At 39.3% G+C, this 19,497-nt stretch overlaps 1 protein-coding gene across 1 annotated transcript; it reads right to left on the minus strand.

The window, feature by feature from the left end:
- Positions 1–1,657: 1,657 nt before the first annotated feature.
- On the minus strand, positions 1,658–18,951 carry SERPINE3 (serpin family E member 3). Its single transcript, XM_054389106.1, has 8 exons — positions 18,693–18,951; positions 14,413–14,646; positions 12,998–13,195; positions 8,197–8,395; positions 7,060–7,160; positions 6,401–6,487; positions 4,021–4,104; positions 1,658–1,698 (listed from the first exon to the last, which is right to left on the minus strand). The coding sequence occupies exons 1-8, from the start codon at positions 18,949–18,951 to the stop codon at positions 1,658–1,660; spliced, it is 1,203 nt and encodes a 400-aa protein (XP_054245081.1).
- Positions 18,952–19,497: the final 546 nt, after the last annotated feature.

Genomic DNA, 19,497 nt, shown 5'->3' on the forward strand with positions numbered 1-19,497 from the left:
TTACAGAACCATTTTTATTTAACTAAATGGATAACTTCTTGCTTGTCATGGACTTAAGTGTCACTTTCCCTCAGGTTCTATTTTTCTTAATCCAACCTTCAAAACTATCACCTCTTAAGGTTGAACTTTGCCAAAAAGTTGCTTTGTAATTTTCAAACAAAAACAAGCACATACGTTAAACAAGGTAATGTTTTGTATATACAGTTATTTTGGATATATTATTGTAAGTTGTATAAATGTATTTTGAAAAATATTTAAGAAAAGCACTTTTGTTATTCCATCAATAAAAGCTCTATTTTAATCTTTGTGTAGAATTGTGTACAGTTTTTATTGGAATGGTTCATTTTGCCTTCCCTTTCCACAGCTTATATGTTTTAGTATCAGTGTCAAAGAATGAGGAGCAGTTTTTGTCACTGGATATCCTTCATACCAGAGGAGTGAGAGGAAGCTAATGCTGAATTGCAGCTATGGTAGGATGATGCCTCGTGGCCCTTGTATTCTTTGCACTTTGCTATTTGGTGACTAGCCTAACAAACTGATGTCCTGTTTGCATATCCACAGCAATGACAAAACCCACAGTATTATGAGGATACAGTGTAGTAAAGCAGGGGTCAGTAGCCTTGAGGAATAGTGCACAGAGGTTTTGTCAGAAGTTTTTACATGTTTACAATTGCAGGAACAGAAACAAAATACTGCTGCTGCTTTAACACAAAATATCACATGCTTTATTGGTCACATCTTTCATCTGTGCCAGATGTTCCTAGCTTTTGAAAAACTTCATTGATTCAGTGGGAGCAGCTCCCTTCTGATGTTTTTCTTAGGAGTCAGTGGTTTGTAATCTTCATGCAAAATCTTTAATGGGCCTGGAATGTTTGTGCCAGCAGTTGCTGAATCTTGCACCAAAACACTCACTGTATTGCAGCTGTTGTCAGGATGCTGAAAGATTTTTTTTTTTCTCTATGTTTTTAGCCTCATTCAGTGTTCTTCAGAAATGTCCATAGTATATATTGTTCACTTGAAAATTGGAAAAGGTAGTACTACTACCTGTTTTGGTGTTAGTATTTGTTTGGTCACTGAGTGGATATTTCTGCTTTCTGCCTGTTCTGTCAGTCTTGAAATAGCCTCTCAATAATTTCATTTTCACAGCATTTTTCTATTTGCTTGTTACCTTGCTACCTCAGGTGGATTATATCTGTATCTGGCACCAGAATGAATATCAATTTTATTCTTAAGTTTCAGACTTCAGGACAGGGAAATAAAGTTGTGCCAGAAAAGTAATGTGAATTACAAAGCTTTCTTGTGGGATGCCTTCTTTTAGATGACCTACAATACTCAGCAACAGTCAAACTGACTTTAGCCATGTTGTTGTCCATCTGAAGCTGTTGGTCCATATTCTTAAACAGGTGGCAAAATGTATTCAGTTTTTCCTCAAATGTTTATATGTTTGTTATCTTGCTGTAGTTGTGGTGATAATTCCTAGACAGCTGTGAGGTTTCCAGCAGTAAGGACAAAGTAATAAGGGAGTGGTAGACTCTCTTGCAAAAGTGATGCTGTTTAAAACAGTGTTTTAATGAATACACACAATGTAGCCTTTCATTTTGTTGAAGAAAAGCTCACCATTGGAGGAACAGAAGACAGTGTATTTGTCTAGTGTTTATTATGAAGGATTTGTAACTCTTCCTATAAAGAGCACTGAACCTGTAAATGAGAACAACAATATTATTTCAGTGTTCAAAGTGTAGTACAGTTTAAATTCATGAAATAAGCATGGAACTAGGAGATTTGTGATCATTCATTGCTTGTATGGAAAAATCTACTGCAATCGCATGCTTGCCTTGAACATTTTAAGAACAAAAAGGCTTTCCAAATATTTGGTAGACCAAACCAGAAGTCTGCCAAAACCTGAAACTTGCCCAAGCCATTGGCTAAAGAATCACTTTTAAACTGAGCAAAATGGAGCTGAAGTGCATTCTTTAGTTGGTATTGTTATAGAAGAGTATTACAACCCCTTGAATCAAATCACTGCCTTGGATACATTGACTTTGTGGTTCAGTTGTTTGTGCTGCTGTTGCCTTGCCTGCCCTTCTCTGAGGGAATGTGTTCAAACTGAAGTTCAAATTTTAAACCCACAAACTTTTTCAGTTGTCAGGCAGAACCTTGCTATTTTAAGTCTTGGAGAATGTAATTTCTGCTATTCCTAGGAAACTGATGCAATGAGGACTTTTGGTTTACATAAAGATTCATTATGAACTTTATGTGGATAGTATATTTGAAGTACCTTAAGTTAACAAAACATATGAAAAATAGATCTTGTTTACCCTTTTCATACCTGAATAACTTTGTTCACTAAATCATGAACAAAATGAATGTTTACAGTTTTCTTTTTTTTTGCATTAAAAAGCCAGTATTACAGAAATTTACTTCTGAATCTAAGTTGATTGTTGAAGGTATATATTTTATGCTTTGTTTAAATGTCCTGTTTTAGAGTCTGATTTCCTTCCTATTTATATACTGTAAACAGCAGTTTTGTTGACTGAAATTGGGTTGTTCTCAGGTTTCATAGGTTGGCTTTTAGTGCCCTTTTCCTCCCCTCATTTTTAGATTCTTTTATTAACTGAATGCTAATGATTGCAAACATATTTAAAACACACAGCCCGAAGGCAGTGCTTATCTCTTAAAGATGTGTTTGCATTTTGTTCAAAACATAAGACAGAGGTTTATAAAGCAGAGTGTTACATATGCAGGTGTTCACTAAGAAGCAGTGTGTTGCTTTGGAAGCAGATAAGGAAAATTTTTTTGTTTTGTTTTCTTGGCAGGCCCCAGTGTTTTACTGAACCCTGTAAATGGCTGCATGCACCCAGGAAATCTAAACAGATGTGACCCTAGCCATGAGAGAAACTTGATGGTTTGAAGGACTTTTAGGAAAATACTTAAGGTACAGATTTATGGTTCTGCTAAGAATTCTAAATTGTTGGAGGTGGCCTGATGCTTCAGAGAAGCAAATACCTGCTAAATGATGTGCAAGGCAATTCTTATTTATTATTGCCAACAGGGTATATGGGCTTCTTAACTCACATGATTAGACATCTAAAAGGAGATACACATAGTATAGTTCTGAAGCCAGAGGAGTACTGCAATGCTTCCTTCTCAGTCATGCCCTGCAATTTCATTTGTTGGAGGGGCCAGGGGAGTTCATTTGCAAGAAAGAGTTTATCAGCTGGAAAAGAAACATGCAGTTTTGATAGTTCCTTGTGAAGGTGAAGATACAAGTTAGGCTTTTTTGCAGAGCTAAGTTACCTGATTGTATGCAGTGAATATTGGTGGCTTTCAATAACCTGCATGTCTCATGAGGAGTCCAAATGTGTATTGCGGTAGTGATGAGTCCATTCCAAATGGGTAAAACTATCTCCTCAACAGTGTTGGCATTCAAGATACAAGGGAAAAGAAACTTGCTCCTGCATACTCTTAATTGTATCTGGGCCAAAGATTGTTAGCGTTCAGAATTTCTGAGCTAGTCCCCTAGAAACTAATGATGTAGGAATTAATACACAGAGTTTCAGACCCCAGAGTCCTGGAGCCTACAGGCAGAAGTCTCTAGTGTGCCATCTGCATAGGCATGAAAAAAGTTTCATTTATAGAGAAAGATATAGGTTTTAACTACCTAAATTATTAATACAGCTCATCCAGCCCCTTTGTAATTTGAATTGCTCTGTGGAGGTTGCTCCCTAATTCTGAGGCATTTAAGACCTGTAAGATTCTCCTAGTGCCTGTAATTGTTTTTTGAGCACATACTGTGTATACATACAAGAGGCTAATCTGGCTTCCCTGGCTTCTAATACCATCATATGTTTTTATAAGATGAATTAAACTGTATTCTTTGTGCCTTAAAGAGCCTGAAGTCACTGGTTTTGTGGTTGTTGGAATTTCCTAGGCTAAAGAATGGCATGTTGTTTACAAAACTGTTTCCTGATTTCAGTGCTATTTGGGAAGGATTCTGCTTGAAATGGAGAGCATGTGTACCTGTATTAGCTTGTCTCAGGAAGAATGTGAAGGGTCTGTCTGCTTTGAAAATAGGTGTTCGAGATCTTTTCAGCAATACCATTGCTGTAATGAAAGAAAGAAAACATTAGTACAATGTGCCCCTTTTCACTTCCTCTTACACAGTGCCCTTAAGGTCTGATGCTTGGCACCTTGAGTTTTGAGTTGCTCCTCTGTTTAGTGAATAAAACAACAATCTGAATGAAGGAGCAAGTTAAGTGTTGTGAGACTACATGCAGGTGTTTGGTGTCTGTTTCGTTGCTGGAGCCCATCTGGGTTTGGATTTCAAAAGTAATTTTTTGGGGAGTGTGTGGGGGGGTGTTATTTGCTTGCTTGTTTGTTTGGGGATTTTTGTTATCACAGTCCTAACTCTGCTGAAGTTATACCATGCTACTGCCTAACCAATTAGCTAAGCCTTAGTTATGCTATTCTGGTTAAAAAAAAAGATTTTCAAGGCACAAATGTAGTCCCTTTTTCAAATGAGAGACAAACAGCAGAGAAATACCTATGTCATCCTGGAATTTCTCTATCAGAGCTCTGAACAAAAGCTAAATATTCTCAGTCTCAGTTTATGACTGTCTTTGATTGTCTTTCTTCTCTCTGTGTGAATTGAAAGTCTCTAAGAATTATGATGGTTCGGCTGTTACACATCTTATTTAAATATTCTTTCCTATGGCTATATAATGTTAAGAATACATTGTAAAAAAAATACTGAAACTCCCTGATTTGGATTATTTTTTTATGAAACTATAGAACTCAATTAAGAATTTAAATAAGATTCAGTAAAACTAGTTTGAGTAGCAGTTTTGGTGCTCCTAAAAAAAATGGTGCCTACTTCAGGTTTCAAGCCACCGTGTCACTACATCCAGAGCTTTTAAAGTAAACAAACAAAAGAATACCTTTTAAAATCAGCTGCTTAGCCTGGTCTGACTGGAGTTAGGGAAAGTTTTGGCTTTGGTTTCAATGGGATAAAGGTCTGATGTCTGCTATTACTTAGTCTTTGGTATGTAACTGAAGCCACTTAAAACCTTTTATTTTGTATGGAAATTGCCAGAAAAATTACTAGCAATATTAACACCCCGGTAGAGATGAGATTTGTCATAACAGTTAAAACTGGTAGCTGTGTAGAACAATTTAGTTGTCAAATTTTCACTGCACACCCACAGAGGTACAGTATGTGTCTTATTCAAAGTTGTAGAAGAATCCTACACTAAATCAGCTGTGCTCAGGTTCCTTTTGCCATTGTGACTGTGGGATATCGGCAGTGAGTGGCCTGACATCATGAGCAAAGCAACAAGATGCACTGCAGTCCTCTCCCTACATGTCTTGGATTTCTTCCTGAGGGTAAGGAAGTAAAATTGAAGAGACTCAGACCTTGCCCTGATCTGCAGTCAAGGACCACCAGCATTTGCAATGTGTATGTGGATCACATCTACAGTCGGCACAGCCCAGGGAAGTAGGAAGGTGAGATGTGGTTAATGATCACCCTTCTGCTGTGCTGATGCGTAAACAGCTTGGGGACAAGTTCAGCTTCTCAGGAGAAGCATGGAAGTGGCAGTAATGGCTACATAATGCACACAGGGATCTAGGGCTGCCATTGCCTTTCACATTGACTTGTAGCATCTCTGGAGCAGCTGAGTCTTCCAAAAAGGAAATTAAAAAAGCAGGATCTTCTTTGATAAAGCCCCCACCTCAGAAAGAAAGAGAAGTATTGCACAGTTCAGTAATTTTAGGTCCTCTGGTTTATGACAGTTATGATTTCTGTTGAGGTATGTCACTTGATTATTGACTGTTTAGTCCACAGTTGAGGTTTTACTCTGAATCTCCTCATTCAGCCAACCCCAGCTGCTCACATGGAAGTGATCTGTTAGCAGAAACTACTGCACATGAAAGTCACGCTTCAGAGCACATAAGAAACAAGCCTGTCTTCATCTTCAAGAAGACAAAACATTCCTATTATTGCCTTCAATGCTATCAAAGAGATCACCTTTGAAAAAACAAACCATGTAACAGTTCAGGAGCTATAGACCAAATGTTAGTGAAGTTGTTCTAGGATTTTTTGGTTTTTAATTCTTTTATGATCTGAGCAAACAGATTTTTTTTTAACCCCCAGAGAAAGTGGTTTGTATTTTTTAAAAAAATGGATTTTCCCTGGGCTGCTAAAACTGGTTTCAGTTGAGCCTTTCAATGTTGGTCTGAGATAAAAAATTAGTTTGTTGTAAACAATTTCAAAGGTAAAATAGGTGTTTTAGGATTTATTTTAGGCATACATTTAAATGGTACCATGCTTTTTTTTTTTTAATAAAAGGCTAGTAGTTGCTTCTGTAGTGAGAAGATGCAGAAGTCTGTATATTTGACTTACCGGTAGCTCCTGAAGCCTTTGTACCATCTTCTGTTATTTCAATCTCTGCTTTGTGAATAGCTTCTGAAATATAAAGACTATCTTGCTCTGCAAAAAAAACCCCAAAACATGTGAAACCCAAAAACACCCAGAGAAATTAATATTAAGAGCTATTAGTGAACATTTGTGTTCCATTAGGAACAATTTTTTGTTTGCTTTAAATTCAGAATGCTTTTCCTGGTTTTGGGGTTTTTTTTGTGTTTGGGGTTTTTTTTTTTTTTTTTTTCCCCCCCTGCAGAATCTAAGGATCATATGCCTGGCTGAAATACCTAACAGTTAACTAATTCAGTGACTAACAGAGCTACACTAAAGGTTGGGTAAGATTCCAGTCCCTTGGCATTTGGCTGGAGCAGCAGTAACTGCGTCATTGCTTGATGCTGTTGGGCAAAGGTGTGTATGCCTGGTCTCTGTTCTGTCCCATTAAAAACAAAGCAAAATAAATAACAACAAGAGCAAGTTCTAAAATACTATTCTTGAGATGTGAAAGTGTGAACTATGTTTTAGAGTTTCACAGAGGAAGAAGTACAATCACTTTATAGGCCCAGGTCTAATGAATCATTCAAATATAAGCCTACAACTGTTGGGTCACTGATAATTTTTTATTCACTCAAGCCTCTTACCTGAAATGCCTCTAAAATTAGCAGTGATGGGATCAAATGCATCTCTAATTCCCAAGGCAGCAAAAACTGTCTTCAGGTCAAAAAGGCTGTGAACACTGAACCTGAAATTAATATGATAGATTTCATTTAAATACAGGATTTGTACTTTCATAGAGCTAAAATGTTGAACAGATAGAATTTATTTCAAGCCTTTGCATTACATCCATTTCTGTGTAAAGCCAGCGTGCTTCATCTAATTAAGCGTACTTTGCAGAAAAGCAGCTCATCCTCACCTAAAGATGAGTTCACCTCCATCTATTGCAATCAGACTGCCTCTCAGTCTTCATGACACATGAACTCTACATTTTTGCAAGTGTTCTCTTTAATGATCTTTTGGCTGTAGCAAAGACCCCATTGAAATAGTCGCTAAAGATTAGCTTGGAGAAAAAGAATATTCATGTACAATTGCTTTTCAGTGCTTCACTGACTTGAGGAATGCGTTGTAGGAACTGAGTAATGAAGGCCTTCCTTGCTGATCCACATAATGGGTACGAGCCACAAAAGGCTGTTCTGCACTGATTCCTCCTGCTCTGCAATTTCATTTGAATAGATGATAGAAAATACTTCTAGGATATGTGTATTTTCTAGCAATGGAAGATGACTTATGTAGAAAACAGATGGCTCAAACTTGCTTTGTGTTCAGAAAGATGGATCTTACTGGTAGGGGGCCCCAGGGTCTTTGTAGGATATGTAAACAAAATGTAAAAATAAGCCATTGCAATTTTTTCCAAGGTTATGTATTTATCCTTCCTTAGGCAAAGAGAAAAATGGAGCATTGGAAAGGGCCAGGAGTATTTCTCTCTTTCAGATCCTTACAGGATTGTTGAACCCTAAACGAATTTTAACTGAAAGCTATAGGATCAGCTGAAATACTTGGGGTTTAAAACAGCATGGGGCATACCAGAAAGTTTTGGCATGCCCAGCTCACATCTTCATTGCTTAAGGAAGTGTTGGAGCTTTTCTCTTCATGTGATGAGTAACAAAGCCAAAAGCATCTAATTTGATTTTGCCTCACACATTGCTTGTCTCAGCACTATTACACAGAATTCTGACAACCGAAGTAGTGAAGCTGTCTTGGAGTACTAATGTATTGCTTACCTGGGAAGAAAAATGTCCATCTTCATTCTCTTTAAGTTGTTGGCCCAGAGGGTTATGGTTTTGGCAGAAAGGTGAGACTCAATCTGGGATAAAGATGTTCTTTTGTGGCTGGGAAGCACTAGGAACATGCTGAGTTTCTCTCCCAGGTAGGGTAACTCGACCACACTGAAATTCTCGAGAGCTGTAGTCTGAAACTGGCCTGTGGGTGGGCAATTATAGATCTTATTTCATCATTCAAGTTGGGGGAAAGACTCCCACACCAACATCCCAGGCCTGGCAGATTATTCTGAACCCCAGTGATGAGATAGAGATTTGTCTAATGCATGGACTCTTGCAGCCAGTTCATGTTGTTCTTAACTCAGAACAGTAGCTCATCTGACTGTGTTAAAATAAACAAATCTGTATAGACTCTGGTAGAAAAATGCTGGTGACAGTACTTGCAGCAGTGTCTCAGCAGAGTATGGATTTTTTTTTTTTTTTACTTGTAGTAGCTGCCTTCATTGCTCAGAGTTTTAGAAACATTACTGAGGCAATGACAGCAACTTTACGGTGACTGTTCCTTCAGTGTTTATTCTTCAAGTAAGCTTACCATTTTCTCTGTGATTTCCTTTCAATAAAAATTTACTACTGAAAGACATTACAAAGACAAAATGAGGAGTGTCCTGTTGAATTAATTGAATTTGTTGACCACACTGAAATTCTCGAGAGCTGCTTGAGACAAGTTGCAAATTAGTAACTCATCCCTGGAGGTGTTTAAGGCCAGGCTGGATGAGGCTCTGGCCAGCCTGATCTAGTGTGAGGTGTCCCTGCCCATGGCAGGGGGGTTGGAACTAGATGATCCTTGTGGTCCCTTCCAACCCTGACTGATTCTATGATTCTATTCTATGATTCTAACTCATCATTGCCATTACTGCAGGCCATCCAAAATACTTATCTGCTCTCTCTTCACTTAGCTGTAGTAGTTGTATCCTCAAGGGTAGGTACTCATACTTTCAGTAGTTGTAAATATCAGAATACAGGGAACTCGTGCTGATAATACCTAAATACTTGCCAAGAAATAGGATGTCTCAAATTTTTTCTGCTAGATTAAATTTCAATATTTTAGGTTAGCCCTCCCACCATGCAACATGGAGAGGTAACTGCACTGTTAAAAACATTTCCCAGCACGTGGATCACTTTGCCCAGAAAAGACCTTCTGGTTTCTAATGGGCAAGCAGGGAAGATTAATGTTTGTAGTGCACTGAACATGAGTGGTTTAATCTGTGGGCATGCTGCTATTTTGAAGCCAGCATGTTGAGCACAAAGGTTATACAGATCTTATTCATTAATTAGAAAATCAAAGGCTTACTGAGTCAGAATGTTTAGCGTTCCTAACTTGAACTGCTTTTGAGTATCCCATAAGAATTACATATATGCTAAAGCAGTATTCAAGTATAGTTAACAAATTGCTTGCAAAAATGAATATGTAAAATAGCTGCAGTGCTTATAAGGTTTGTGTAAATAGTAATGCTGACATTTTCTTGGAGCAGTGTTAACTGTCCCCAAGCTGATTTGTTCCGTGTGGCCGTGTTAAAAGGATAACAATGTTGTAAATGCTGAGATCAACAACAGGCTGCAGCTAATCTTTCTTGCTCTGTGTTTTAATCCTGATGGCAGGCAGCTGCTATAATGTAATAATGAAGGAAAGTTATCTCATGTCTCTGTTTTGCTGTAGTAAACCTGTCTTTTGTATTAATTTTTAACAAATGAGTTTGAAATGTTTCTAGCATTTCTAGTGATAAAGCCTGACCTGGCTCTGTCAAACCTGACCGTTGGCTAACTTTGAACAATCCATCGCACTTCCGTTTTCCTCAAAAGTCTATCCAGCTGCAGAGAGTTGACACATTTCAGAGCAGATGAAAGGTGATTCAGGTATTTTGATTAACTTTCTTTTTCTGTGCAAATACTTAACGCTCTGGCTACTTACTTGAGGATGATAGGATGGAGATCTTGTGTTTAAGCAAATGGCCAGACAAGCGCAACTGACCATTTCATATCATGTTTGCAAGGGCTCAGAAGTAAACATATGGTCAGTCTTCAGCTCAGCTGCTGAATTTCTGATCACTGGTCATGACCCAAGATCTCTGCTTGTGTAAGCACTGGCAGTCCCCCTGATTTTGGTAATTTTAGAACTTATTATTTCATAGAAGTTTGAGAAAAGCTCTGTTCTGAGCTAATAGGTATGTGTTAGTGATGCTATCCTGGATTTCACAACTAGCAAAGCCCTCGCAGTGAGCTGGTGATACAAAATCAGGGGGCTGAAAGATCACAAGTTGTAGTAGTGGCTTATGCTGTTCAACAGGAAGGATGATAAAATATAACGGAAAGGGAAACTCTGGACTTCTGCAGTGAAGTCAATTAATTTAACAAAGTTCAGATGCAAAGTGAATGGAATGGTCCAAGTCAGAAGTGTGAAGCACTCAGGAGGTGGCAATCCCAGCAGGAGGAAGAAGTGTGGTGCACCCACCGCAGATTTTGCAGCAAGGACAAGCTTGGAAAAAGTGATAAACAGGCATAGAAATAAGGGGCAACTGCCTGCTTGACTATTTCACAGAAAAGGAAAGTGTTTTAGCCACGTAAACAAGAGGAAAAGGAAGGAAGAATGGTGCTGCTGAACACTGTGAATTAATTTTTTTTTTAGCTTCATTCCAATTATTGGTGGAACCAATGAGATAGCAATAATCTAATGATATAGGAAAGGATAGTGTGAGGTTCTTAATGGAAATGAGGGAAGAACAGGAGGTATTACACCACCCGAGACATAAATGAAAGTTTGAACTACTTAAGAGAAACAAATACTAATTTGAGTCCTGGGTGATCACCACCCAAGAATATGAAAGAACTTGGATATGAAGTTACAGATGTGTCAGTAAAGATTTTTAATAAATCTGGAGATTCAGTTTGTTCCATGACTGGAAAATAGGAGTGTATTTATAAGGAAAAAGAAAGTAATCTGGGAAATGTTACGGTTTTGAGAGGTTTTTAAACACTGCAGAGAAAAGAATAATCAAGTCACAGGGAGATACAGAAAGTGAGATAAATTGCAACTTCAGGAAGATCCGAGCAAACAAATCTATAAACCTTTTTCATTAGATAACTAATATGATAAAAAGGGATAGCTCAAGCCATCTTGTTTTAAGTAAATCATTAAACATAATTTCACTATGCTGCTATTTACAGGTAGAAGTGATGGCAATTAGAGGAAGAAATGAACAGCAGCAGGCAGCCACTTGAAGGGGAAAATGCAACAAGCCAAGTTAAAAATTGGACTCCCAGGTTGAATAGAGGTCACCAATGGCTTTCCAAAGTATTGCCAACACTGAAGACTTTCATCAAAGACAAACAGTGAAGTTACCATGATTATTAGACTGGTGGAAGTCAAAGGACAGTTCAAAACCACAACTAAGTGTGTACCTGTGGAGATTTCCTTCCCCTTGATATACCTAGGACTCATCAACTGGAGAAAAGATGGAGAAAGAAAAAAAACGGTCCAGATGGGGTCAAACTTAAGTAACTACCCCCAGATGATTCTGTAGTACACTATGCAAGTTCTTTTTAGCAAGCAATAGAAGTACTAAAAGAATTTATCAGTTGTAGATACTATCTCATTAAAAGTATTATGTACGTCCCTGGTCACTTATTTTCAAGTAAAATTAATTTGAATTGGAAAACTGCAGAAAAGGACTAGTAGAGAATTGGAGTATTTGTTCTGTTTTAATAGAATAGAAGAGCCTCACATCTTCATCTTACCTAACAGGAAATTGAGAGGCAGCTTGGTGAATGGAAAAATCTATTTGGGAGTAAATATTGAAGCTGACAAAAAAATTAATTAGTGATGTGATGCTAAGAGAGATAAATTGACCTTGGGAAAACTTAGACTTGGGATTAGGAAGGTTTTTATCCAAGTGCAGTCCTGAAATTTAAGGTAGCAAGGAGGTTTTGGTATGCAGAGATTGTAGAGCTAAATGGAAGAATTCCTGGTGACAGAGTAACCCACATACTCCAGACCTTTGAAAGGAGCATAAATATATTCACATAGTATACAAATACTTGAGCTGTATTATGCTGTTTTAAGCCCATGCTGAGAGCATCCACTGACTGACTATAAAAAGTGCCATAAAAATGTATCAACCCTTTGTTGCAGAATTTGGCCCTGAAGATTTACAGTTTTACCCTTGAAACCTTGGAGAAAGCTTGTGACCACAGACAGGAGGGATGTCTGTGCAGTGCTGGTGCTCCCAGGGATATTATCCTCATTGTGGTGCTCACACACTCAATGAACAGTGGTCAGGCCTGAAAGGCATGCAAATTTTTAAGCCACCACACAAATGAAATTGGTAGGAGCTTGGTCTTGTTTGAGTCTTGATTGCCCCTCTGTCACAGGTTCAGACATGCTTCCTAGAGTCCTCTCTTCTTAGGCAGCTTTGTATGACAAGCTCCCTGTTACTGCAAAGGACTTTGTATACCAAGGTCCCTCCAGTCTCTATTGTTCCCTTCTCCTGGCCTGTTAACTTGGTGCTTTTTGTTTGTTTGCTTACAGCTGCAATGAAGTGCAGTCTGTGAGGAGCAGTGCATGGACAGTAGTTAACTTAGGAACCATTTTGAATCCAGGATTTGTTTCATGATTATCTGGGATTATAAGGAGTCAATTCAGTCACCCAGACAGTCTCTTTGATGGGATTTCTTCTGAGACTTCCCGCATCTCAGCGCAGTAGCTGTGGAAATTAAATGGTTCCAGCAAATCTAGATCAAGGACTCTTACCATAGTTAACTTCAACTGTGTGATGCATTGTGGGCACTTTCAGGGTTGAGCCCTCTGCTGTGGTGAAAGGCAGCATCTGGGTGTCCACAAAGGAAAACTTCTTTTGCCACGTGCTTTTGAAGTACATGGTGCTCACCAAGGCAACCTGGCGAAGCGGTGACCCAGCGCTCTCCAACAGCATGCCATGCACATCCCCATCTGTATGGAAAAGATGCAGGGTGGGGGATGCATGCTGTCCTGCTCACCCAGGCCTAAAGACCAGGTCTGTGTGAGTAAATAAAGCAAGTTAGGACAGCATTCCATCCCTAATGGCAAGAGGCAAAACTTACAAAGGCATGAGTTGCAAAGGCACTGATAAACTCCCTTCTAACTTCTTCTCCCCACCTGCACATGGACCTCATTGGATTTACCTATCGGTCCATGTTCTCCCCTCAACTTAGTCAGTGCTGAGGGACAAAGTTGTGCCAGGACTGTGTTACTGCCTGGACAGCATGGATGACAGCAGCCTGGCTCTCAGCACCATACCCTCTCCTTAATTAGTTTTCTAGCTTATATGCCCACAGGTATTTTGCAGTGATTCATCTCTAGCACCACAAATCCCTCATTAAATTGAATTGTGATTACAGATTGCTTTATTAAATAACTGAGTAAATCAAAGCTAACATTCTAATTCTCCCTTTCTTATTTAACTGGCAATTCAACTGATCCTATTTTTGAAAGTCTGATCTGCTTTCAATTTTATGCTCATAGGAGTACCACAGTAAGAACTCTCATTTGAGTACCTACTTTCAAAGCAATAGTTTTCTAGCATGAATCTGGATCACTTGTTACAGTTCACATGAAGAATAAAATTAATTTTTTCTTAATAACAGCTTTAACGTGTGTATGTTTAACATCATTTTATGTGTGGATGGCTAAATTAACACTGATGTGACTTAACTTGATTTGGGACTGATTTGGTCTGCTGCTTCGAAGGACTTACGTTTTCTGTTATTTTGTTCATTAACATGGAATTTAATTGCTTTTCTTGCTTGTGTGGAAAGTAAGTTCATTTTATTTTCCATTTTGACTAAACTCATAGTTTGACTGCTCGGCTTACAGCCCAGCATGAAAGCATTCAACACAGGGAGCTCGGTCCCAGGGGAATTTGGCTGCTTGTCCTTAAAACTGAAAATACTGCAAAGGATTGCCATTAAAACCAGGCAGGGACAAGGCCAAGTGGTTACCAGCTTGATACTCCAAACTCATACTCGCAGAATCAGACCTATTCCTTCTCTTTCCTCATATAGAAATGTCTTTAGCACAATAATTAGATTTCCTAGCTCCCAGCCTTGGTTTGGACAACGCAGAGTGGTGGCAAAAAAAAAAGACTATAGTTGGTTAAGTGCAGGTTCTACAGTATATTGCTGTGTTACCTCCAAGGTTATCAGTGAGCCATTCCTGCATCTGAGCTGCAGTTCTGTTGGGGTCGGTGAAGTTGGTTTGCTGCAGGCTGCTGTTGGCCCAGCGTGCAGCATTTGCAGTGAAGGTGGGTGAGAGCTGCACACCAGCCTCCATGAGGAAGGAGCATGCCAGCTGAACCGCTGTGCCTTGGCTGGAATCAGTCACTCCTCTGTACACCGAGTGCAAGAACTCCTGCACGCTTTGATCTGCCGAGTGAGAGAGAAGGGAAAAACTGCAGTTACCATGTTAAGGCTCACAAACTCCAAACTCCAGTGCTGACACTGATGTCCTCTGAAAGTTAAAACACTATGACAACAGAAGCACTCTTGACTATGGGTATTATTGTCAAGCACTGCTGTCAAGGATGGTGATGCATTGGACACAGGAAAGTATGCTTGTTGCATATTTTGTTGCTGTAGAAATAGATATGTCAAATGGCTGATTCCACATCAGGTTCACACCTCTATGCAAACACAGCTCTTAGAGTTCCTAAAGAACATTATTTCATTTTTGGAACTCTGGGTTCCCATTAGTGAGCCCAGGCACCTCTGGCTGTGAGTGGCTAAGCTGCTGATGCTGTAGTACTGCTATCTCTTTCTGTCATTATTGATGCCACATGCCCCAGGAAAGGTATTTCCCTGACTGCTCCAGGTCTGTCTCTGTAACCTTGGCCCTTGCCCATACTGACCCAGTGATGCAGATGAGTCTTTTCAGTGCTAAGTAAGAGCTGATCAGTTGCTTCATGTTGGTTACAAGCAACCCTTCTCTTTATACATTCCACAGTGGTGCCTGCTTTTTCCAAAGTACAATTATATTTCGCATTTGTTATTCTTTTGTTTTAATTCCCAAGAACTCTCAGACTCTTTCCTGAAAAACTGTTCTTTGGCTCATTGTTCCTCAACTTGAATGGCTGATGATTCCTTCTAAATGTAGAAGTCTGTACTTGTCCTTATTGGATTATGTCCTATTCACTTCATACATTTCTCTGATTTACCAAGATCCTTTTGAAGTTTTTGATCTTCCAAAACACTTACAGCAGCCGTGAGCTTAGTGCCATTCAAAAACTTGGTAATTTCTAGTTCTTGTCTGCTACTGAAAGCAGTTGAATAGTGCTCCAGTCTCCTGTTCCTGGGGAGCTCATGGTAGTTCATAGAATCAAAATGGTTTGAGTTGGAAGGAACTTTTCAGGGTCATCTAATACAATCCTCATGCAATGAGCAGGGACATCTTCAACTAGATCAGGATGGTGGTGGCTTCAGTGATGGATACAGGATTAAGGTGTGGGTTCAACAGAAGTCATGCAAATTTAGAGGATCTTTGATTTTAAAATCACAAAGTTTCTAGTGGGATCCCCTAAAGGGTGATTTAGCTCCCATTTCTGGCTATCGCTATATTGCTTACTGTAATGGTTTGTGATGGGATTGTTCATGCTGAGGTGACTCCCAAGGCCACCAGGACCTCTCTGCTTTCCCCAGGGAAAGAGACACCAGATGTCCAGATTTCTGTGTGAAACCCAAGCTACAAATTGCTGTCCACCATCTCCAAGAGGAGTCTGTATTTTACCCCTCGCCTCTCCAGGGTGCTATACCTGGCTCATGTGCTCCTCTGCCTTGGCCTAAAACTCCAAAGGGCTCTGGGCTGCCTTCAGGTATCCAGCTTCCTATGGACATGGCTGAGCTTGCCATTTTGGCCCTGACTGGAAATCTTGGGTTTGACTCCAGGGAAACCTTAGGCAAAGGAAGATGTTGCTCATTGTCTCCAGACACCTACGAGTGTAGGCAGTGCTGGAGGTAAATCAGGCTGGGCTGCCACCCAGTTAGCTGCCTCCCCAGTGGCTAACCCAGGAAGGATCCATTCTGTCTGGACCAACCTGTCCCAAGCTGAGGGTCAAGAGCAGGATCGCTGTGAGCCTCCAGCTGCCAGCCACATCCCTGATCTCATAAGGAGACATTTACTGCAATGGTTTAGATTATTGATGGGGTAAAAAGGGAGTTTCATGTCTACTGATTTCCACAACCCAAGAAACCAGTGCATATTTTCTGACCTAATAGCTCTCCTTTAATAACATGCAGGAAAACTAATCACCCATAGGAAGTTTGGGATCATCATTCAGATCTATTACTCTTTGGGGGGCAAAATATTGAACTCCTTGAACAGTTGTCATGAAAACTCACACAGTCTGAGTTGTAAAGTGGTTTTTCTTGTGTGTTTTGCATTAGTGCAGGAGCTTTTGGCAAGCTCTGGAGGATGTGAGAAATCAAAGATGGTGAATTTGAAGCAGATATTAGCGTGGTATCCTGAGTTTGTAACTTGAGTCATATCAAAGTGCTTAGCTAACTAAAGTCCTGAATTCTTGCTCAGAAAACAGTTCAAAATTGCTCTGTCATTGATAGCCTAAAACAGCAAGCAGAAGGCATTTTAAAGCATGCCATTTTATCTGTGCTGTCTAGAAAGACATCCCTTTATACATTGTTTTTCTTAGTACTAAATAAAGGCAAACAAAACTCCCAAACATTAAAAGAAGCTTACAAGTGCACATAAGAGCAGATTCTCTGTGAACAGTGAATAAACTATCAACATTTCCATTGTTTTCATCCTGCTAAACTTTTTAACTGCATCCTTCAGTATTGATTAAGACAATCAACAGAAATATTAATGCAAACATCTAATGGAAGAAAGGAATATTATCAGATAAATGTACACAGGTGACTTGGGTTTGTTCATCAGATAGGAAATTTGATCTAGATATTCGACTTGTTTGATTAAAACTGTTTGAGGAAGTAGTTTCCTTCTCCATCACTGGAAATGTTGCTGTTGTAACCAAATGCAGTAGAACCCATCCTACTTTGAGTTTTGCATTCATGCATTACCAGTGCTGAAAGCCAAAGTTCATGTGGATTGTGCTGCAGACAACCAAAACAGATAAAATGTCTGCTTGATATGATGAGCCACAAGAGAAGCAAGGCAGCATGACAGAGCTAGCAGGTAACTGACAATCTCTGCACTTCTCATTATTATTTTTTTATGTTGATCTGTATCTGAATTTTACTGTGCAATATTATTCTTAAGATTCTTTCTTAGTAACTGAGCCCCTGATGACCAGAAGTGTCAAACAAGGTGTGATTATCCTCGTATGGATTTATGTTGTTTAAAATTACCCTACTGAATTTAACAGAGTGAAACAAGAGTCTTATAGGCAAAACTTCATTACATCAGCTGCCCATAATCTAGATGCACTGTCCTTGTGTCAGTACATGCAGCTGTGTTTGCAATCAGCCAGAGCTAGCTCTTACTGCTGTGCTGGTTTTGAATACCAGTGCTCTACAGAATGGTAATGGTGACCAAGGCAGGTTGCAGCACAAGAAGGTGAAATTACCATAGGTTTAATCTTTACTCTTGATATGCTGGAATTAAGTTTTATGCTAAGAAATAACACTGTCATCTCTGTGCATAAGTCTTGTATATAAGCTGCAAATTTTGAAGATGAGGCAGTCATCTGCTTTTTATAAACATTATGCCTATATTGTAAAATAGTTTTTGGCATGTGAAGTGAGATGGCAGGATAATCCAGAGCTAAAATGAAAACAGCATCCTTACGTTCAGCTGACTTAGTGTTAGATTTAAAGACATCTGCCTTTTCCATATCCCTTCCAGATTCCCAGTGAGTTTTTATTTTAGCCTGCTTTCAGGGAAAGATACAATTGCACCATCCATCTGTCAATGTACATATCTCTCTCTCTGCCAGTCCATTTCTAGTAACTTTTCATCTCTTTGGACAGTTGTAATAAGAAAAAGGTGCAAAGTCTTAAAAATAACTCAGTTTCTAACAGCTTCCTATTTCTTAATGGGATAAGAGAGAAAATTACTTTCCTCTGCAGGGTACTTCCTTGCAGAGGACACAGGTGAGGCCAGGGCACAATTGACACAATGAACTTCTGGGACATCAGGAGTGGTTTTGCTGTTCATGGAAATAGTTTTTCTAGATATAATTGTATTTTGGTGAAGTGAAAGAATGAACACTGATCAGGAAAAAAAGAGAAATAGTAATGTGTATCAAATACTCTTTTGAGTTTCCTTTGTCCAGATGATGCTTGGCTATCAAAGATAGAGAAAACACCCCGAAGATACATCTTGCAGTGAGACAGAAGACAGAAATCTAGTATGATGTGTGCAGTGGCTGTCTCCTTAGTAAAGTTGTGAATTTATTGCAAAATGTCAGACAAGAAATACTTTTTTTAAAGCAGTACATTACCATGAATGTTGTATCCTAAGGCATTCTGCAACTCCGTAAAGGTATTTCCTTGAGCTCCGAACTGCAGCAGCTCCAAAGAAATAGCCACACTTGCTGGAGAGACTACCAGATTGGTTCTGTTCTCTGCTTCAGATAAACGCTGGTAGAGGGTGATGGCAAATTCAGTCTTCAGCTCTTTCAGCTCATCATAGGAGATGCAGTTTCCTTTGGTTAAACAGCAAGCAGATAGGATTAACGCGGAGAAGAAAATGGGCAACATGAAGGTGAGCTGGGAACACTCTCCACCAGATAATTATACCTGCAATTAATAAAAAAGATCTATTTAGAAAAACAATAGGCTGAGCTGACAGAGGCACTTGCTCTTCCTATCACTGTTATCACTTGCAATAGCAATGATCACTATTAAAACACTTGTCCAGGTCTACCCCAGACGTAAGGACATGCTGATGACTCTCTTGACTAACAAGAACTGAATTTTCCAGAGTGCTGTACTTACAGAAGATAGTTGGCCATTACAGTGCATGGAGACAGAGAATATCTTGGCTAAAAGGTTAACTACCTGCACAGATGATAGGACACCTTAGTGCAGTCCCCATGCTGCCATGCACCCACAGCTCCTTTCTGTCCCCAGCAGAAATGGGGTCAAATCTAGCACAACCAGAAATAAAGCCACCTCTTGTGAGGTGCAGATACCTAACTGGAGACTCAAGGCTGGGCTTTAGATCCAAGCTCGCAAAAGGCTGGTTTCAAATTTGCCCTGAGATATTACTTCTATGAAATTTATTGCAGTGGAGAAAAACCCAAA

This window comes from Indicator indicator, chromosome 1, assembly GCF_027791375.1.
Source record: "Indicator indicator isolate 239-I01 chromosome 1, UM_Iind_1.1, whole genome shotgun sequence".
NCBI lineage: Eukaryota > Metazoa > Chordata > Aves > Piciformes > Indicatoridae > Indicator > Indicator indicator.